This window comes from Hypanus sabinus, chromosome 9, assembly GCF_030144855.1.
Source record: "Hypanus sabinus isolate sHypSab1 chromosome 9, sHypSab1.hap1, whole genome shotgun sequence".
NCBI classification, from domain to species: domain Eukaryota; kingdom Metazoa; phylum Chordata; class Chondrichthyes; order Myliobatiformes; family Dasyatidae; genus Hypanus; species Hypanus sabinus.
In genome coordinates, this window is record NC_082714.1 from 120,980,348 (window position 1) to 121,004,049 (window position 23,702).

Genomic DNA, 23,702 nt, shown 5'->3' on the forward strand with positions numbered 1-23,702 from the left:
TATAATTTCTTAAATTGCTCTGACATTTTAATGTAATTATTTTATTGAAGTGGTTACAATCTTGGTATCCGTTCTCTTTAATGGTCCTGAGCAAGAACCGCTTCTATTGCAATTGTCTTCATGTTGCCTCCTGTATAACATTTACAAAGATAGTAATGCCATTGTGCAAATTAAACAATTAAACCATTGTGTGATGGTAATGTTAGCAATTTATTAATATATATTAAATAGTTTGTAAAGTTTTGGCACTAATAGAGCAAACTAAAAGAATACATCAGACTCATTCATTCTTGCATACAATTTGACCTCAGCTTTTCTAATGAGATTATAAGAAGTGAGGTCAAATACAGATTTCAATGAAACACCTTGATGGATAAGGAATGCCAAGACTCGATGATTAATTCCATTCATTGGTGATGAGCAATTGGATCCTCAATTCCTCACTTGCAGACATCAGTCAGTTTGGAGTGGCAACAACATCCCTTCCACAATCTCCATCAGCACAGGTGCACCACAAGGCTGTGTGCTTAGCCCCTGCTCCATAAGGAGCTGATTAAATACTTTAAGAGGAGGAAACCAAAGGTCCATGACCCAGGCCTCATCGGGGGGACGGGGGGACGGGAATGGTTCAGAGGTGGAGAGGATCAGCAACTTTAAGTTCTACATCGTTATAATTTCCGAGGACCTGTCCTGGGTCCAGCATGCAAGTGCAATTATGAAGAAAGCACGGCAGCACCTCTACTTGCTTAGGTGCTTGCGAAGATTCAGCATGACATCTGCAACTTGACTAACTTCTATAGATGTGTGGTGGAGAGTATATTGACTGGCAACATTTCAGTCTGGTATGGAACCAACAATGCCTTTGAATGGAAAATCTTTCAAAAAATAGTGAATACGGCCCAGTCCATCATGGGTAAAGCCCATGACTACATCTACAAGGAACGTCATCACAGGAAAGCAGCATCCATCATCTGGGACCCCTCTCCCCCCCCTCCCCCACCCCACCCCACCAGGTTCCTTTCTCGCTGCTGCCATCAGCAAGAGGGTACCGGAGCATCAGGACTCACACTATGGGGTTCAGTTACCCTGAACTACCAGCCTCTGAACCACAGTGGATAAACTCACTCCACTTCACCTACCCCATCACTGAACTGTTCCCATAGCCAAAGGATTCACCTTCAAGGGCTCCTCATCTCATCTTCTCGGTATATATTGCTCATTTATTTGTTCTCTCCTCTTTCTTTATTTTGTATTTGCACAGCTTGTTGTCTTTTACACACTGGTCGTCTGCCCTGTTGGTGCAGGTTTTCATTGTGTCTATTATGGTTGTTGGATTTATTGAGTATGTCTGCAAGGAAATGAATTTCAGGGTTGCATATGGTGACATAAATGTACTTTGATAATAAATTTACCTTGAACTTTGATCTTTGATGAGCCCTGTTCAATAGCTGGCTTTCTTTACAGCCATAAATCTGTTAATGTTTTATATCCACAACTTTGTGAAATCTCTCCAATGGGCAATAGAGGCAATTAAATGAGAACAGAAGCAAATAGTCTGCTGTACAACAAATACCATTGCTGATCATGAGCTGTTTAAATGCAGACTTATCAGCTCTTGCTCCAGTTGTCAGAAACACTATGGATATACTTAATATCCCAATGCAAAGAATAACAGCTGCAGAATTTGTTCCCCTAGTTTGATTCAGATTTTGTTGCCTAAAATGCCTATTTTAAAGGGATCAACAATACATTGATTGTTAAAAGTAGTGGGCTACCTGTGCAGTAGAACAATAGACTAGAACAAGTTAGGGCTGAGCACTATAAAATTGCAACCCCAGTCTTCAGGAGAAGGCAGCCAGTGGTCCATATGCTGTTCCTCATTGGGGTATCAGAGGTGGCGAGGGTCAGTAAGTTTAAGCTCCTCAGTTTTATCATTTCAAAGGATCGATCCCCTGGGCTCAGCACTTAAGTGCGATTATAAAAAAAGCATGGCAGTGCCTCTACTTCCTTAGAAATTTGCGAAGAGTCAGCATGACATCCAAACTTTGACTGACTTCTCTCCATGTGCGGTGGAGAGTATATTAACTGGCTGCATCACAGACTGGTTTGGAAACACCAATGCCCTTGAATGGAAATCTTACAAAAAATTGGATATGGCCCAGTTCATCACAGGTAAAGCCCTCCACACCATTGAGTACTTCTACAAGGAACAAGCTGCTGCCATCAGGAGGAAGTTACATAAGCCTCAGGCCTCACACCATGAGGTTCAGAAACAGCTATTACCCCTCAACCATCAGGCTCTTTAACCAGTGCGGATAACTTAATTTCACTCACCCCATCACTAAACTGTTCCCACAACCTATGGACTTATTTTCAAGGACTCTTCCTCTCATGTTCTCGAAATTTATTGCTTATTTAACTATGATCATTATTTCTTTTTTTCTTTTACATTTGCAGCATGTTGTCTTTTACACACTGGTTGTCCACCCTGTTGGATGTAGTTTTTCATTGATTTTCATTGGTTATTGGATTTATTGAGTATGCCTGCAAGAAAATGAAACTCAGGGTTGTATATGGTGACTTATTTGTACCTAAATAATAAATTTACTTTGACTACTTAATGGGATGATGAATAGAAAGTGTTGTAAGGTGTAGTTATTTGAGTTACTATCACCAGTCTGGCCATTCTCCTCTGACATCTCTCACTATCAAAGCATTTTCACTCAGAGTTGCCATTCACTGAATTTTTTTTGCTTCTCACACCATTCTCTGTAAACGCTAGAAACTGTTGTGCATGATAATAGGAGATCAGCAATTTCTGGGATACTCAAACCACCCCATCTGGCACCAATAATCACTTCATTGTCAAAGTTACTTAGACCACATTTCTTCCTGATTCTGATGTTTGGTCTAAACAACAACTGAATCTCTTGACCATGTCTGCATGAGTTGCTGCCTCATAAATGGATCTTTAGATACCTGCATGAACCAGCAGGTGTACAGGTGTACCATGGAGTGTATATTTAAAATAGAAGTATCAGCTCTATGACCCATCATGAACATGCTGGGTCTAAAAATCCAAAATACTTATTTCATTTAACAAGTTCAATTCTGATGAACAGCCATCAACCTATTACGAAGACAAAAGAGATGGCAGATGCTGGAATCTGGAACAAAAAGTGTAAGATTGAGGAACTCAGCTGGTCAGGCACTATCTGTCCAAGCAAAATAAATGTTTCAGGGCACGACCCTACATTAAGACTGAGAGAGAAGAGCAAAAAATTCCAATATGTTGCAGTATGTAGGAGAGTGAGATAGAAACTGGAATGTTGTAAGTGGAACCAGATGGAAAGGGGATGACAGGCAGATGAAACCAGGAGCAGCATCCCCATCTGGTTCACCTATGACTTACCAGTCCCTATCTTACACCTTGATATATTTGCAATCTTTCCTGCTTTTTAAAGTATATTTCAGATTTGCAGTAACTGCTGTGTTCAGTATCCCTCAATTCCAACATTCTTTTATTTCCCTCCGCCCTGTGTCCTGATTTACCAGCCTCTTTCAGCCATTGCTATTTACCTTACAGTTTCACTTTGTATCCAGCCTGCCATAGGCATTACTTGTGTTTTCTTCATCCCCAACTCATTCTCTGTATCTTAAATCAATTTCTCTCTATTTAACTATTCCTAGTTCTCATTAAAGATCTTCAACCTAAAATATTATTTCTGTTTCTTTTACACAGATATTACTGAGTATTTTTATCACTTTCTGTTGGCAATTCAAATTTCTACCAACTGCAGCATTTTACTTCCCCAAATGAACCGTGGCTATTTGCCCTAATCATCATGATGGACCATCATCCTTTGCTGGTAACTACACCGTTACTTCAGTTGCAAAAGAAGTTAAAGCATGACTTTGTTCATTTATTACAGTAGCATTTTATATTTCATATTTTGAAGCATGCAATTTCCAATTTAAGAAGTATTTCCTTCATGAAATTTTTCTATTATTATTTTATGAAGCTTTTGTGTCATGCCAAGGTGTAATCTATTGCATGTCACCTTTAGTGAATTGCTCATTCACTAAATCGCTTCCTTTCTCATTATATTTTGCATATTTCCAAATCAGTATTTTGTATTTTTAAATCCAAGTGGTTATATTAATAAGGCAGGACGGTATTGCTGTAGATGTCAAAGAATTCATGCCCTTTTATAAACAAGTGGACTTCTCAGGGTAAGCAACTAAGCCTCAGCTGATTAATTCAAAGGAGACCAATTCATCTTTGGGATTATGCCATGAAAGTGAATACTCTTCAAAACTATGAGTATTTTGCATGTAATATGAAAGCTACCATAAACACACATATTCCACGTACCTTTCCCTTCTATGCTTACAATTACAATTCAATTATAATTTCAAAGGGCAAATTATAACTCACTTGAAAATCGCCTGCAAAATTTGAGAATACAATTAAATTGACTTACTTAACTAGTATACTGCACAATCAACACTTAAGTATGTTAACTTGGTGGTAATTCAGGCTTAAAAATTTAAGGCAGAGTACTGACCAATTCAGTGATTCAAAATTAATTTAACTCATTCTGAGGAAGAAATTTTGACCCAAAAAATTAATTCTGGATTTCTCTCCACAGAGGACACCTTACCAGCTGAGTGATCCTAACATTTTCTATTTTTGTTTCAGATTTCCAGAGGCTGAAGATTTTGGTTTTGATTTAACCTATAACACCAATTCCTGGTGTGTTTTGCTTCAGTGCTTAAGTATGACTGGTTACTCACTGGTCTGAATCACATAATGATTTTCACTTAAGTTATGCATAAAGCACCATCATTTGCAATATCTTTTGTGGAACATTGTAGGTGATCTTCGCTGACTGCCTTCTTCATTCCCATGCTAACTATGCATCATAAAATGCTGCATGTATGCCCAGTTCCCTGCTTACCATTCATCATTTTAACCACCACTTCCATGACTGTCCAAATATGAGATACTATGGTAGTCCTGAATCTCCAAGACCCATTTTCTATACTAGCAACCCTTTGCTGCTTGATAGAGGCTACAGACTCTACACCCCTAACTCTGCCATTTCCCCTGCTGATATATTTCATATTTGAGCATGTTCCAAAGCTCACCCCTACGAAAGATGACCCCAATCCATGAATTGTCCAAATCTTGGCTATTCCATTGATTTGAAACCTATAAGAGGATCCCCTATCCTGCCTGTGATGACCTGACCCTCATCCTCTAGCAAATCATCTCTCTCTCTCTCTCTCCCCCACAACCTCACTTCTGGATCTGACTCCAGCCGCATAAGGTCAAGTTGGTCCTGAAATCTGCAGAAAAGGGTGCACACTGAAATGTCAGCTTGACAGCACTAGAATTCTTGAACCTAGATGTTTTGAAATATTTCAACACCTTCATGTGATAATGTCATTCAATTTAAAATTAAATATTCCTGGCACTTTGAATAACCCATATCCTAAAAATTGAGAAAGGCTGACGTGAGTACTGACAGCAGAGTGTTAGCACTGATATCAATTTCAGAGTTATCTCTCAGGGTACAATCATGATGCTCTTTAGGAAAATAAACAGCAGTAAATTGTCATCAAGATGCCCTTTTAGCTGGGAGATGAGAATTAAACAGGGACTATTTGGTGGCTTTAAGCATATTAGGAAAGTCTTGGACTCAGTAATTGAAATGAAGAGTTGGTTAGGGTCCAAGAGAGTCTGCTGGGATTAGATAATAGGAGAGGAGCAGCTGGCAGCTCGAAGGATGGTTGGAATGTAGATGGATACCCATTTATACTTTCCCAAACATCCTTCTACTAATTTAGGAGAGAAAAGTAAATGATGTAAGATCCACCAGCATAAAATTCTGGCAATACAAGTAAGATGACAGATGTTGGAATCCGGAGTAAAAAATAATCTGTTGGAGGAATTCAGTGGAACAAGCAGCTTCCGTGGGTGGTGAGAAGGAATTGCTGACATTTCAGGTTGAAAGCCAACATCAGGAAACTTCCACCAGCACAAAACTCCACTGGCCAGCACATTTGGAGAAAAGGGTAAAGGAATGTGCATAAGTTAGAATAAGCTCTTCATGGGCTTCCAGTCAGGTACAGGTATCGACTTTAACCAACATTTCCATGACAGACTCTGCTGTCCAGAGTCTGTCATATACCCCTGTTATCCAGTCCTCCTGAATGGTTAGTCAGGTTTCCACTGGGTATATATACCACCAGACTAGACACGCCTAGGTATCATCCCTGATGAAGATGGCAGAGTTTGTCATTGAAATGGTTAAAATCAATACCTGTACCTGACTGGAAGCCTGAGAAGAGTTTATTCATCATATCCATCAGGAAAGCGCTAGGTCCTTTATCCCTATGTTAGCATTATCACTGAGAATTCAGGAGCAGCAGTCAGCCAGAGTACTGGAAGGATCAGTGTCATGGAAGTGCATGAATTGAATGGGTAGGTTGAATCAAGCCTTGAGTCTGTGGGGGGGGGGGAGGGCTGTAGTGAGTCATAGAGTGTTGTAGAGCCCTGTGGAACCAAAATGTACCCTTGTACCAACCTTAATGATCATCTGCACTAATCCCATTTTCTTGGGGTGTCAGACACATGATTGGGTACTGATGGTGGTGGGGAGGGGAAAGCAATTGGCTGAGTGTAGGGGCTGTAAGCCTATCAGAGGCAGAAGTGAACACCAAGCATTAAGAGACATGGTCTGCTGCAAGAAACATACTCAAAAGCAGTAGACTGAAATTCTGGAGAACTCTGAACTCTCTGGTTAAGGGCTCCTTCAATGTCTGTACAATTCATACGTCTTATATACATAAATGAGGTTGTCATAAGTGACATCAAAGTGTACCACCCAATTTCACAATATGTTTTTGTAGGGCTCCCATTGGAAAAAGGAAAACTTGTGGAACTGCTCTGCAAGAGCACAAATAACCTGACTCCGCTTAGAGTGGTGAAGGAAAATATTGTGTTCCATAGTTCCATATCGTGTTTTCAACTCAGTCTGTGGGTGTGGAATTAAGAGAATTATGGCCAGCTGTACCACATCTTATTACTGGCTTTTCTAAGAATATGTCTAAATTCCACTGTCCAGAAACCAGTATACAGTTTTTTTTTTGCTTTTATTCTCAACATTAATGATTTATACCTTTTGTTTGACAGCTCAGTCTGACCAGGGCTGTAAACTTTCCAGTATACAAACAAAGCAATTTTTGGATTTTAAACATTTTGTTTAAAACAAGGAATAGATATCTAAGGTAACACTTGAGTATATAATATGAAATAAATAATTTTGCTTTGATGTTTCTTACTCAGATTTTGTTAAGGGCATTGTCAATTTATAAGCTTTGAAATTGTAGGAGGTGGAAAATACTGACACAAAAATGTTGTAATTTTGTTGTTTTTTTTCTAAATTCCTCCCTAATACAACTATACATGTTGGTAGTCTTTGGTGAAAGTTGTCCTATTTCCATTTCTTAGACTGACCCTAGTTAATGAGTGTTGGCAAGTTAGGCAATGATGCAGGACATCTAGCTCATTTACTGTAGATAACAGTGAGAAGCAACAATATGATAACTGTCAAGAAATGGCAAACACTGAATTTTCATTTCCACAATCTCACCCTCTCTCATTCCATACTGAATCTAACATTATTACATTCTCGACAGCTGTGTCACATAACTTCATAGAAATCAATACCAACACGAAAGTGCGCTGGGGACCTGCTGCATTTCACAGAAATATAGAAAACCTACAGCACAATATAGGCCCTTCGGCCCACAAAGCTGTGTTGAGCATGTACTTACTTTACAGTTTACCTAGGGTTACCCATAATCCTCTATTTTTCTAAGCTCCATGTACCTAACCAGAAGTCTCTTAAAAGACCCTATCGTATCCACCTCCACCACCATCGCCAGCAGCCCATTCCAAGCACTCACCACTTTCTATGTAAAAAAACCTACCCCTGACATTTCCTCTTTATCTGCTTCCAAGCACCTTAAAACTGTGCCCTCTCATGTTAGCCATTTCAGGCTTGGGAAAAAGCCTCTGACTATCCACACGATCAATGCCCCTCATCATCTAATACACCTCTATCAGGTCACCTCTCATCCTCTGTCGCTCCAAGGAGAAAAGGCTCAGTTCACTCAACCTATTCTCATAAAAGGCATGCTCCCCGATTCAGACAACATCCTTGTAAATCTCTTCTGCATCTTCCCACATCCTTTCTGTAGTGAAGTGACCAGAACTGAGCACAGTACTCCAAATGGGGTCTGACTACAGTCCTATATAGCAGTAACATTACCACTTGGCTGTTGAACTCAATCCCACGGTTGATGAAGGCCAATTCACCGTATGCCTTCTTAACCACACAGTCAACCAGCTAAGCAGCTTTGAGCTTTTTATGGTCATGGACCCCAAGATCCCTCTGATTCTCCACACTGCCAAGAGTCTTACCATTAATACTACATCGTGCCATCATATTTGACCAACCAAAACGAAGCACCTTACACTTAACTGGGTTGAGTTCCATCTGCTTCTCAGCCCAGTTTTGCATCCTATCAATGTCTCATTGTAACCTCTGACAGCCCTCCACACTTTCCACAATACCCCAACCTTTGCGTCGTCAGAAAATTTACTAACCCATCCTTCCACTTCCTCATCCAGGTCATTTATAAAAATTAAGAAGAGAAGGGGTCCCTTACAGATCTCTGAGGCACACCACTGATCACCAACTTCCATGCAGAATATGGTCACACAACCACACTTTGCCTTCTTTGGGCAACCCTTGGATCCCATGCCTACTTACTTTCTCAATAAGCCTTGCATGGGGTACCTTATCAAATGCCTTGCTGAAATCCATATACACTACATCTACTGCTCTACTTTCATCAATGTGTTCAGTCACATCCTCAAAAAATACAATCAGGCTCGTAAGGCATGACCGGCCTTTGACAAAGCCATGCTGACTATTCCAAATTATATTATGCCTCTCCAAATGTTCATAAATCTTGCCTCTCAGGATCTTTTTCATCAACTTATCAACCACTGAAGTAAAACTCACTGGTCTATAATTTTCTGGGCTATCTCTACTCCTTTTCTTGAATAATGGAACAACATCTGCAACCCTCCAATCCTCCGGAACCACCCTCGTCCCCATTGATAATGCAAAGGTCATCGCCAGAGGCTCAGGAATCTCCTCCCACACCTCCCACAGTAGCCTGGGGCACATCTCTTCCAGTCCCGGTGACTTGTCCAACTTGATCTTTCCAAAAGCTCCAGCACATCCTCTTTCTTAATGTCTATATGCTCAAGCTTTTCAGTCCACCGTAAGTCATCCCTATAATTGCCAAGGTCCTTTTCCATAGTGAATATTGAAGCAAAGTATTCATTAATTATCTCTGCTACCTCCTCCGGTTCCATACACACTTTTCCACCGTCACACTTGATTGGTCCTATTCTCTCATGGCTTATCTCCTTGCTCTTCACATATCTGTAGAATGCCTTGAAGTTTTCCTTAATCTTCCTTGCCAAGGCCTTCGCATAGCCCCTTTTGGCTCTCCCAATTTCATTCTTAATCTCCTTCCTGTTAGCCTTAAAATTGTCTAGATCTCTATCATTACCTAGTTTTTTTGAACCTTCCGTAAACTTTCCTTTTCTTCTTGACTAAATTTTCAGCAGCCTTTGTTCACCATGGTTCCTGTACCCTACCATCCTTTCCTTGTCTCATTGGAACGTTCCTGTGCAGAAAGGAATATCCCCTGAACATTTGCCACATTTCTGCTGTACACTTCCCTGAGAATATCTGCTCCCAATTTATACTTCCAAGTATAGCTTCATACTTCCTCTTACTCCAATTAAATGTTTTCCTCACTTGACTGTTCCTATCCCTCTCCAATGTAAAGGAGATAGAATTGTGATAACTATTCATTGTTTTTAATATAAAATATTGACAATGTACAAAATTTCAAATAGTGGTAAACATTTGCATTTTAACTGATGCTAAATTTAGAAAATAATGTAGCCCTTCATTTTCTTTCATTCATGTTATGACAGACACTTTACAAAATCTACATTCTACAGTTCATATTCAACCGTGAAGCAACTTGGCTCACAGATGAAACATAGAAAACCTACAGCACAATACAGACCCTTCGGCCCACAAAAGTTGTGTCAAAAATGTCCCTACTTAAGAAATGACTAGGGTTACCCATAGCCCTCTATTTTTCTAAGCTTCTTGTACCTATCCAAAAGTCTCTTAAAAGACCCTATTGTATCCACCTCCACCACCATTGCTGGCAGCCCATTCCACACACGCACCACTCTCTGCATGAAATACTTACCCTTGACATCTCCTCAGTACCTACTTCCAAGCACCTTAAAACTGTGTACCCTTGAGGCAGCCACTTCAGCCCTGGGAAAAAGCCTCTGACTATCTACACGATCAATGCCTCTCATCATCTTATACACTTCTATCAGATCACCTCTCATCCTCCGTCGCTCCAAGGAGAAAAGGCCGAGTTTACTCAACCTGTTTCATAAGGCATGCTCCCATATCCAGGCAACATCCTTGTAAATCTCGTCTGCACCTTTTCTATGGTTTCCACATCCTTTCTGTAGTGAGGCGACCAGAACTGAGCACAGTAATTACTGCATAAGAAAATGCAGAAAACAATCCTAAAGAAAGCATGCCTAAAAGTGAAAATTAACTGTCAAAGCTAAGTCAAAATTAAATGTTATTAAAGAAGTGATGGGGGTGGATGGTGAAAGTCACTCAGACTGTTGGAGAGGAATTGTTTCTCCACTGATTTTGTTTATTATTGGAAGCCAGCAGAAAGCTGGATGGAGAACAATTTGGCCATCTGTTGTGTGAACTATGGGTATTGGCTGATCAGAATGGAAACATTGACACATTAAATACCCAGAAAAAGCAAATAAATCAACTACAGTAGTTTATTGGCATAGCCCTCCTTCTTGAGTTACAAACGTAGATATGGGTTTGTGACCTTTGAAAAACACAAGTGTACACATGCAGTTCTGCAACTGGTAGAGCTGCAGCCTTACAAGTCCAGCAAGCTGATCTCTGTAAATAGGTGGCTTCACCCTGAGTGCTCTAACATCTCAAAGAACTGCTGGCCATTATAACTTGCACCTGGTATGTAGGTGAATGGTAGAATCTAAGGGGTGTTGATGGGAATGTGAAGAAAATAAAATGGAATTAGAGCCAAATAATTCTTGCTGGTCAGTGTGTGGATTCAGTGGATCTAATGGCCTGTTTCTGTGCTGTGTGAATCTAAAGTATGATACTGAAAACCTTCGATTCACACAACACAGCACAACTACACGCACAAAACCTTTTCAGGAAGAGGTGGATATCCAATTTCAATGTCTTACAACTGAATAGGCCTCAGTTTCTCAAGTGCATTTGACTTCACTAGTGAATACAAGTTGAAGAGTCTAAAGACTTGAAAAGCAAGATAATAATTCATGCAACATTGCAACTGTTTTCTTGAGTAACTCTGAGAAAGACCCAGTTCACAGATGTGGTGAAGCCACATTTCTTTGTTAACAATGAGCTGTACATCAGTGGAACAATGAATGACCTTGAAGTCTGACTGAAGGGCTGTGACATACTATCCCAATGAGTATTTTAGCCATTGGGTCTAGCTGCATGGATGTTCCACTCTTTCTTTCACATACCATTGGAGAGTTAGAAAAGCAAAAAATTAATTGGGTAAAGGGCTGTGGGGACTAGATCAGGGCCTTGGCCTGGAGTTGGACTTCAGTCATACAGTTTGGCTGAAGCCTTGGTTGGGGTCAGTTCAGCGAGTCAAGAGGAATTGTTATGCAAAACAAGACATAACTTTTGTGGTGGTGAATGGGGTGGATGTGGATGCTGGGCACTGCAGGAAAATCACTGCTGTGGTTGGGAAGGGGCTATAAAGTTGAGTGGCATTGTTTCTAAAAGAGAGATGGCAAGTAACACAACCTATCTCACACCATTCCCAAACCTGGGATGGGATCTACAAGGGATTTGGCTGTTTTGAAAACAGCATTATGCTATTTCCTCACAGATTGTCTGGAGGTGTCTCACAGCTGAGCTCTTCAATGTCTGTCTGCTTTGTTAATGGAAGTGCCTGGTCATATTATCACAGTGAAAACACTGCTGAGGAAATTCACTTTGACAAATTTGGCTTTTGTGTGTCAAAACAATAACAATAAACATATAACAAAATAACAAAATAACAAAACCTATAAACAATAACGCTATTTGTAAGAATTACTGGAGTAAAGTATATTCAAAGTGGTATTTATATCATACTAGTGCTCACTTTTATTTTCAGCTTTGTGTATGAAAGAAACATTAACACTTCAGGTCAATGTTTGTCTTACAAGAAAAGTTTACTGTACATTCTTCTTCAAAAGTGCTGCCTAACATGCTGGATATTTCTAACAATCCCTGAAAGTATTCATTTGTTTGGATTCAGTTAATGCTCTATGTAGGAAGTCATGCTTCCAAAGGACAAAAAAAAACCCACTGCAAATAATTCGCTCTTTCAAATGTCACTGCCAATGTTATGTGTAGTCAAGGGCCATTCCTCTTTATAAATGTGCACAGTGTGCTGGTAACCCTGCCAAATCCATCCATGCTACTGCTTAGGAAATATTATTGATAATCCTGAGATGCAACACTCAAATTGAGTGCTGTCCCCATGTCTGCCCTCTTGTTGAGTTCACATGACATAGGAATCAGCTGCTGTAAAACCCATCTTTCTTAAAAGAGTAAGTGAGGTGTGCTCGAGCTGGTGCTCGGTAAAGTTGTATTCTTCCATGGCTCACATTCATGGTGAACACTCCTTTGAGTAGGATTTGCTTTTCAGAAACACAAAACATTCCGCAGATGCTGGAAATCCAAAGCAACACACAGACTACTGGAGGAACTCAGCAGATGATACCTATGGAAATGAATAAACAGCCAATGTTTTGGGCTGAGACTCTTCTTCAGGACTGGAAAAGAAGGAGGAAGATGCAAGAATTAAAAGATACAGGTATTGGAAGGAGGATTAGTTAGAAAGTGATCGGTGAAGCCAGGTGGGTAGGAAAAGTAAAGGGCTGGAGAGGAAGGAATCTGATAGTAAACTCAAAGCCAAAATCCAACTGTAGGTAAAGTTATATAGTGAACACCAACCTAAGTGCTTTCTGTTTAATCTCTTATTAGAACCAGCAAGCCACATATCTCAAAAGCCTGCCACGTCATTTAATATTATGAGTGATCTTGTGCCTTGTCTATTTTGCTGCCCAATTCACACATCCATTGAGTGCCCAAAAATGTATCATTTCTCACCTTGAATATGCTGGACTATTGAATATTTAGAGTATTTTGAGGTAACAAATTCCAAGGATTTACAATCCTCTGCATTACTAAATTTCTCCTCATCACCGTACTGAATGTTGGAGCCTCTCTCTCTCACTCCTTCCTTATCTTGAGACCATTATTAACTGTTTCAGAACTTGCAGTTAAGGAACAAAGCTTCCCTGTGTCCAACTTGTCAATGATTCTAATAGGCTTCGGTGAGATCATTCTTATTCTTCTGTACTAAAGGGATTATTAACCAAAATTAATTGCTTACTTTTTATTGAATTACATCATTATCTCAGGAATCAATCTAATAAATCAAGAATGCATGGACTCCAGGATATCCTTTCTCATACATGGAGACTAAAATTACATATATTGTAATGTACAAAATACCTGGATTCATTATACAAAGTTCTGTGGGCAAATCAATATGCAATATGCTAGAAGATCAGGAGAGTGGACAGGTAAAGGAACATAATATAAGAGCATGTGAAATTGATCACTCTGCTAAGAAGTTCAGAAAACAACACTTATGGGTAAATATAAAACACAGAGAGATCCAGAGTAAATTCAATCCTGTTCTTTATTGCAAAGGGGATTAGAATACAAAATTAAAGAGTTTTGGCTTTTAAAGAGGTTTGGCTGAGATTTATAGGGGTTTGGTGAAGCTTCATTTAAAGTATTAACAACATTTGAGAAGCATCTGGATGAGCACTTAAATAACCAAGGCATAGAAGGTTACAGATCAAGTGCTGGTAAATGGGATTGATATAGATAAACCCTCAGTGGTGAGATGACAGGCCTGTTTCTGTACTGTGTGACTCTTTGACTATATTTTCAAACTGATGCCTTGGCAGGCAATGGTGATTGGTTGTTTCTGCATGGAAAATCAAAGTAAGGCACTTTTGAAGCTGTCTTATAGAACATAGAATGGAAGCATATACTAATTACATCCTTCTTCAGCTTTGGAGTAAATCCATGTAACATTGAAGTCTAAGGAGGGTATTAGATTCTGCATGATTGCAAGAGAAGACATTTCTAAATTAAACCTCGATCTCAGGCAAGAATGTGTTTTGGTAGGCAGCAGTGTCAGAAATTTTGTCAATAATTGAATTATACAGATGTATTGCTTGTGATGAGGTTTGTCTTTTTTTGGACCAATGGTATTCCATGCAGATACTGTAAACCTGGTAATGATGTTCTGACTGAGCAAACAGTCTATGATTGGAAAAGACTGATTGCAATGGGTCTCTTAGTGGATTTTATAGGGGAGAAAATAATGACTCAGCTGCTCTACCCAAATGATCTGGGCATAACTAACAAAACAACAATTAAATATGCAAATATTGTTGCCAAAAATTTAAATTTTGATTGGGATGTGAATAACAAATATTTAATGTACAATTCCTGCAAGTTTTAAAAAAGTTTCTGGAAGCAAAATTCATTTAACCAGGATTGAATTTTCCTCATGTACAGTCCAAGATGCTAAGTTAATGAAATGAAAAGAGATTGTACTCACCAAGTACTGATGGAAGTTGTTCCGTCTGTATATTAGTTCAGTATCTTCCTTATTGGCTGCTGTTAGGTCCCGATTTTCAGTGGTTTTTAGATCTCTCTGGTGCCCATCAACTGATTTGCTTTTATCACCCTGTTTGAAAAGTTTTTCAAAAAAGCTTATTTCTTTTTGCTTTGGTTGTTCTGCTTCTTTTTCAGCAGGTTCAGCAACATCAGTAGAGGGTTGCCGTTGCTTTTGAGTAGAAACTCCTTTTTGTGTGGAGGATTGTTGAAGATTCACTTTATCAATAGATACTGTGTTCACTGAGAAGTCCTTTTGATTGGTCTGGAGCTTGGCTGTTTCCGATTTTGGCTCTGTAGGAGGGCCATCTGTACGCCCTGGTACAGAGCGATACAAGGAGAATGAAAATTTCGGTTTCAAACCAGCCTTTGCGGATTTCACTGGTTCTTTCTCCTCTGCATTAGCACTGGGGCTCATCTCCATTGTTTTCTGTGATGTGAATGTCTCAGGGTCCTGTTCAACATCTGTTGCCGTGCAAACAAAAATATAAACAAGGACAAACATCTTATAAATAATCTGTCAGCAGAGTTCTATTGATATGTCCAGATTTTCCAATTTACATGGCATTCTCAATTTGAATTTGTCCACATATACCTAGCATAAACATAAATTACTTTCAGATTTAATTCACTGCAATCTGAAATGTTATTATTCGACACACTAAGTAATTTTGTGGGTTAGGAAAATATGCAAGGATGGCGGCAATTACCACATTAGTTTAACTGTAGGCTGAACATACTAAGAGGCTGTTGGTATAATTCAGCTAATACTCAGAAAGATTTACTAGAGGTTAAATGTAAGTATTTTTGCCCTTGTTCTAAATCATTCTCTTGACACTGAGTTTATTTTCTAGGACTAATGGTTGATGAGCATAGTTCAAATCAATTAAAGAAAGATAAGGTATTTCTGCATTTCTACTGTTTAAGTGCAATTGGAGTGCATTTGTTTGTTGTTATTAATAGTCCTAATGCTTGAAGAAAGAATTTGGAATTTACTACATAACTATTTAGAGAGTTGACCACTTCAGGAATAGCTGCACACCTCCCAAGAAAGGTTGCATCCCAGCAACGCAACATACAAAAGGTACAAATTTATATACTTATTTATTATTTAGAGATATAACACATGGAAATAATAAGAACAATAACCTTATGATTTTCATCCTATAAAATGTACAGTTCTTAACTTCACCATTTTCAATGACCAACTTCACTATTTTAACAAAAAAATTACACTGGGCAGATGACAGTAGGGCTAACAACATTCAGAATTATTTTTCCGCAATTAGGCACCAACAAACAGATGTATGTTGAAATTTGGATCTTAAAGAGTGACACTCTACTGTTAGACTGGAGAAGTTGCATCCCAATGTTTGCTTCATCACTGAAGTGTGGCAGCTGACACGAAGTTCCGGAATTTGTATAGAAGAAGTGAAATAACCATAGCATTTTAAGTTTAGTTTATTCATTTATTGTTTACTTATTGAGATACAGTACAGAGTAGGCCACTTTGGCCCTTTGAGCCATGCCACTCAGCAACCCCTAACTGAGCCCTAGCCTAATCATGGGACAATCTACAATGACCAATTAACCTACTAACCAGTGTGTCTTTGGACTGTGGAAGGAAATTGGAGCATCCAGTGAAAACACATGCATTCCACAGGGAAGACACACAGACTGCTTACAGATGGCATTGGAAATGAACTCTGATGCCCTCAACTGTAATAGCATCGTGCTAACTGCCACACTACTATGACACCCATTTCAGTCTACGCATGGCTTCAAGAACACAACAGGTTTTCATTTCAATCAGTTAACCTTCCTGACACTAAAATAAGCTTTTGCAAGCATAGAATCTGTTTCTTGGGGTTATATTTGTTTTAAATTAATTCTTTCTCTCTCTCTCTTAATACAATATTCTTCTCCTTCCTTTCGGACCTGGACTGATTTTGAATGTACTCATTCCATCTCCCACTTCCACAGTATTTGGACAGATAATGCCACAGTCCTCCAGCTTAATCGAGCAAAGACCTACTTCGTTTTCTGTTATTCAAAAACTAATTTCTGTATTTCTTTTTTCCTGGACCATCATCAGCTTCCATATTTAACGACTTGCTCCTCAGAAAATTGTACATTCTTCATTGTTCAAGGATAAGACCAACTAATGTGAAAAGGATCACTGTCCATCTGTATTTTCAGTAGATTCTATATATATTATGCATAAGAAAGTCCACTACGAGGTAATCTTATTGAATTAATGGTAATTTGTTACATAAGACTGTGAAGTAGCTGATTCTCAGTGGACAGAGTGTGCTTGTCAATAGACTTTGATTTAATTGTAGATGAACACATGGGTTAAGACCCTATATGCTCACCTGACCCATTAATTACATAGTTGTATGAGCTTAGGAAAAAGTCTGAATTTGAAGATACCAATATTTCTTTAAACCAGAATCAGAGTCAGGCTTAACATCATTGGCATATGTTGTTTTGAGGCAGCCGTACAGAATATTAAAAAGTATAAATTACAATTTTTAAGTGTATGTACACATACATACATATGTACACACACACATACATACATATGCACACACAAATTAAATAGGTAGTGCAGAAAAAAAGAGCACAAAATAGTGTGGAAGTGTACATGGGCTCAATGTCCATTCCGATGGCAGACGGGAAGAAGCTGTCCCTGAAATGTTAAGTGTCTTCAGGCTCCTGTACCACCTCCTTGATGGCAGCAAAGAAAAGAGGGCATGTCCTGTGTGATAGGGGTCCTTAATGATGGGTGTTGCCTTTCTGTGGCATCACTTTTTGAAGGTGTCCTTGATGCTGGGGAGGCTAATGCCCATGACGGAGCTGGTTGAGTTTACAACTTTCTGCAGCTTATTCCGAACCTGTGCAGTGACCCCTCCATACCAGATTGTGATGTAACCAGCCAGAATTCTCTCCACGGTGTATCTGTAGAAAATTGCGAGAGTCTTTGGTGACATATCAAGTCTCCTCAAACTCCTAATGAAATATAGCTGCTGTCTTGTCTTCTTTGTAATTGCAGCAAAATGTTGGGTCCAGGATAGATATATTCAAAGATGTTGACACCCAGGAACTTGAAACTGCTCAAACTTTCCACTGCTGATACTTTGAGGACTGGAGTGTTTTCTTTTGACTTCCCTTTCCCGAAGTCCAAAATCAATTCCTTTGTCTTTCTGATGTTGAGTGCAAGGTTGTTGCAACAGCACTCAAACAACAACCTTCCATTACTCATGAGAAGAGTAGGTAACATTGGACCAAAACAAGGAGCCATAGTATACTGTGATTAAAATAATTATCATAAATATAGGGAAAGGAGCTGAAGTCAATAAGGAAAGAAAATTATCTGGATGATCTGATGTCAGTCTATTTTCTGAGGTGTTGGCGCGTGGCCTAGTGATCTGAAGGTCACATTTCGAGCCTCAGCTGAGGCAGCACATTGTGTCCTTGAGCAAGGCACTTAACAACACATTGCTCTGTGACAACACCGGTGCCAAGCTGCTTGGGTCCTAGTGCCCTTCCCTTGGAAGGTATGGTGGTATGGAGAGGAGAAGGCTTGCAGCTTGGGCAACTGCCAGTCTCCCATACAACCCTGCCCAGGCCTGCACCCTGGAAACCTTCCAAGGCGCAAATCCATGGTCTCACAAGACTAACGGATGCCTATTTCCTGAAAGCTATAGCTATTATAGGCTACCAAATATATTTATGGGGCAATTTAAAGTAGAATAAAAATACCTCCTAGTAGTTGTGTAAACTCTTCTTTTGTCCTTTTTTAAAAATCACATATTGGGAGAGATATATAGTACTTAACTTGGAAGTACAGGTTGACAAGAATTATACTGAAATGCCATTTTCTCAGAAAGATTTCACAAATTAAGACTGTTTTTATAAAACTAAGAAAGTTAAGAAATGCCTTGAATATACATTTCAAAACAGTGGGGCAGATCATATTAGAATCAGCCCATGCACTGTGTTTGGCTCTTCCAGGATATTCACTGGTGCACATAATTCTCATGGAAGCAAATCTCCCAGTATCCTACCAGCTTTTCTGAGGGAGCAACCAAAAAGGAAGAATGATTCTTGAATATCATCCAGGCTGGAAGGAGAGAAAGCTAAGGCCCCAAACTGAGCCTGGTCTGGCAAACTTCCAACAGCTCATCATGCAAAAAGACTTATACTGTTCAGAAGTATCTACAATTACCAGCACCTTTTAGAGACAATCAAACATATTTAAAACATTAAAAATATCAATAAAACAAATATTGCCTGTATTTTCCACTTCAGTGAAAGTTGGCGGCCCAATTCAAATGAATGAGGCTGCACTATATATGCTAGTTACAAAGTTTATCTGACCCCTCAACTCTGTACATCATAGAAGGCATTGGTGAGGCCGAATTTGGAGTATTGCGTGTAGTTTTTGTCACCGAATTACAAGAAGGATATTAATAAGGTTGAAAGAGCACAGAGAAGGTTTAAAAGGATTTTGCAGGGACTTGAGAAACTGAGTTACAGAGAAAGGTTGAATAGGTTAGGACTTTATTCCCTGGAGCGTAGAAGAATGAGGGGAGATTTGACAGAGATATATGAAATCATGATGGGTATAGATAGAGTGAATGCAAGCAAGCTTTTTCTAGAGATTAGGGAAGAAAAAACCCCAGAGGACATGGGTTAAGGGTGAAGGGGGAAAAGTTCAAAGGGAACATTAGGGGGGGGCTTCTTCACACAGAGAGTGGTGGGAGTGTGGAATGAGCTGCCAGATGAAGAGGTAAATGTGGGCTCACTTTTAACATTTAAGAAAAGCTTGGACAGGTACATGGATGAGAGGTGTATGGAGGGATATGGTCCAGGTGCAGGTCAGTGCGACTAGGCAGAAAAATGGTTCGGCACAGCCAAGAAGGGCCAAGGGTCTGTTTCTGTGCTGTAACGTTCTATGGTTCTGTAGGATGTCCTTGCACTCAGGTGTGAGAGGTGAATGGACGCGTGTGCCTAACACAGTTAAATGGACTGAGCATGCTATAGAGTTCATGGACTAGAATTATTTGAATCACTTGATTGCTTAGTTAAGAGTTGACAACTTCAATGACAGATGTTCTATTTAAAGCTCTTCTTCTGTTTACTTGCTTTTGTAAACAGAACACAGTAAAGCCTATAGACACTACAGTGCAGAGAGCCAGGCTCCTTCTTCCAAGTTACGTAACATGAGAAACAATAGATCTAAGTTTGATGCCTGGTGGCGGATCTGTTTACAATGGAGCTGTGGAACAGATTTCTAAATTACAAGTTGATTATTGATTTGCTGTAATAAAGACAGGAAATGATAAAAATACACAGCAGGTCAGTCCTATGGGAAGAAAAACAATTTTAATGTTTCAGGTCAAAGGATGGGAAAGGAGAACAAAGACATTTTTAAACTGCATGAGGTGGGTGTTGGGGAGGGTGGTGACTGTGGGGAATAAGCTGTAAACAAGGCTATCTGGTGAATAATTAATTGGGAGATTAGAATAAGTAAAAGTTAGAGTGAAAACTTAAACAGAAGAAGGAGGAGATAGAAAAGCAGATCATAAAGACTTGCCTGACAAGCCGGGCTGAGCTTGTCCTCCATTCACAGGAAGTGGTGGCTGCCTACAACACCACTGTCAGGGGAGGGGCTGACATTTTAAAGATGTATTTATACATACATAATTGGCATTTAGGCAGGCAGGGAGTTGAGGGATACAGACAATGTGCAGACAGGTTTGCACTTTAAACTGGCCCTGTGGTTGGTAAAGACATAGAACATAGAACAGTACAGCACAGTACAGGCCCTTCGGCCCACAATGTTTTGCCGACTCTGAAACCCTGCCTCCCCTATAACCCCCCACCTTAACTTCCTCCATATACCTGTCTAACAGTCTCTTAAACTTCACTAGTGTATCTGCCTCCACCACTGATTCAGGCAGTGCAATCCACACACCAACCACTCTCTGAGTGAAAAACTTCCCACCCCCTACCTTAAAGCCATGTCCTCTTGTACTGAGCAGTGGTGCCCTGGGGAAGAGGCACTGGCTGTCCACTCTGTCTATTCCTCTTAATATCTTGTACACCTCTATCATGCCTCCTCTCATCCTCCTTCTCTCCAAAGAGTAAAGCCCTAGCTCCCTTAATCTCTGATCATAATCCATACTCTCTAAACCAGGCAGCATCCTGGTAAATCTCCTCTGTACCCTTTCCAATGCTTCCACATCCTTCCTATAGTGAGGCGACCAGAACTGGACACAGTACTTCAAGTGTGGCCTAACTAGAGTTTTATAGAACTGCATCATTACATCGTATCTCTTAAACTCTATCCCTCGACTTATGAAAGATAACACCCCATAAGCTTTCTTAACTACCCTATCTACCTGTGAGGCAACTTTCAGGGATCTGTGGACATGCACCCCCAGATCCCTCTGCTCCTCCACACTACCAGGTATCCTGCTATTTACTTTGTACTCTGCCTTGGAGTTTGTCCTTCCAAAGTGTACCACCTCACACTTCTCCGGGTTGAACTCCATCTGCCACTTCTTAGCCCACATCTGCATCCTATCAATGTCTCTCTGCAATCTTCGACAATCCTCTACACTATCTGCAACATCACCAACCTTTGTGTCATCTGCAAACTTCTATCCCTACATCCAGGTCGTTAATAAAAATCACAAAAAGTAGAGGTCCAAGAACAGATCCTTGTGGGACACCACTAGTCACAACCCTCCAATCTGAATGTACTCTCTCCACCATGACCCTCTGCCTTCTGCAGGCAAGCCAATTCTGAATCCACCTGGCCAAACTTCCCTGGATCCCATGCCTTCTGACCTTCTGAATGAGCCTACCGTGTGGAACCTTGTCAAATGCCTTACTAAAATCCATGTAGATCACATCCACCGCACTACCCTCATCTATATGCCTGGTCACCTCCTCAAAGAACTCTATCAGGCTTGTTAGGCATGATCTGCCCTTCACAAATCCATGCTGACTGTCCCTGATCAGACCATGATTCCCTAAACGCCCATAGATCCTATCTTTAAGAATCTTTTCCAACAGCTTTCCCACCACAGATGTAAGGCTCACTAGTCTATAACTACCTGGACGATCCCTATTACCTTTTTTGAACAAGGGGACAACATTTGCCTCCCTCCAATCCTCCGGTACCATTCCCGTGAATGAGGACATAAAGATCCTAGCCAGAGGTTCAGCAATCTCTTCCCTTGCCTTGTGGAGCAGCCTGGGGAATATTCCATCAGGCTCCGGGGACTTATCCGTCCTAAAGTATTTTAACAACTCCAACACCTCCTCTCCCTAATATAATATCAACATGCTCCAGAACATCAACCTCACTCATATTGTCCTCACCATCATCAAGTTCCCTCTCAGTGGTGAATACCGAAGAGAAGTACTCATTGAGGACCTCGCTCACTTCCACAGCCTCCAGGCACATTTCCCACTTTTATCTCTAAACGGTCCTACCTTCACTCCTGACATCCTTTTGTTCTTCACATAATTGAAGAATGCCTTGGGGTTTTCCATTACCCTACTCGCCAAGGCCTTCTCATGCCCCCTTCTTGCTCTCCACAGCCCCTTCTTAAGCTCCTTTCTTGTTACCCTATATTCCTCAATAGACCCATCTGATCCTTGCTTCCTAAACCTCATGTATGCTGCCTTCTTCCACCTGACTAGATTTTCCACTTCACTTGTCACCCATGGTTCCTTCACCCTACTATTGTTTATCTTCCTCACTGGGACAAATTTATCCCTAACATCCTGCAAGAGATCCCTGAACATTGACCACATGTCCATAGTGCATTTCCCTGCAAAAACATCATCCCAATTCACACCTGCAAATTCTAAACTTATAGCCTCATAATTTGCCCTTCCCCAATTAAAAATTTTCCTGTCCTCTCTGATTCTATCCTTTTCCATGATAATGCTAAAGGTGAGGGAGCTGTGACCACTGTCCCCCAGATGCCCACCCACTGACAGATCTGTGACCTGACCCAGTCCGTTACCTAATACCAGATCTAGCATGGCATTTCCCCTAGTCGGCCTGTCAACATACTGTGACAGGAATCCATCCTGGACACACTTAACAAACTCTGCCCCATCTAAACCCTTGGAACTAATCAAGTGCCAATCAAAATTAGGGAAGTTAAAGTCACCCATGATAACAACCCTGTTATTTTTGCACCTTTCCAAAACCTGCCTCCCAATCTGCTCCTCAGTATCTCTGCTGCTACCAGGGGGCCTATAGAATACCCCCAGTAGGGTAACTGCTCCCTTCCTGTTCCTGACTTCCACCCATACTGACTCAAAAGAGGATCCTGCTACATTACCCACCCTTTCTGCAGCTGTAATAGTATCCCTGACCAGTAATGCCACCCCTCCTCCCCTTTTCTCCCCTCTCTATCCCTTTTAAAGCACTGAAATCCAGGTATATTGAGAATCCATTCCTGCCCTGGTGCCAGCCAAGTCTCTGTAATGGCCACTACATCATAATTCCATGTATGTATCCAAGCTCTCAGTTCATCACCTTTGTTCCTGATGCTTCTTGCATTGAAGTACACACACTTTAGCCCTTCTACCTTACTACCTTTACACCATTTATTCTGCTGCTCTTTCCTCAAAGCCTCTCTATGTGTTACATCTGGCTTTACTCCATGCACTTCTTTCACTGCTCTATCGCTGTGG

The 23,702-nt window shown here is 40.3% G+C and overlaps 1 protein-coding gene across 1 annotated transcript in view; it reads right to left on the reverse strand.

Moving 5' to 3' along the window:
• The window catches only part of LOC132399759 (breast carcinoma-amplified sequence 1 homolog), a 122,788-nt gene that overhangs the window by 49,012 nt on the left and 50,074 nt on the right, over positions 1 to 23,702 (reverse strand). The window contains exon 3 of the mRNA XM_059980477.1: positions 14,917 to 15,437. Coding sequence (XP_059836460.1) covers positions 14,917 to 15,437 — 521 coding nt within the window. The remainder of the gene's footprint in view (positions 1 to 14,916; positions 15,438 to 23,702) is intronic.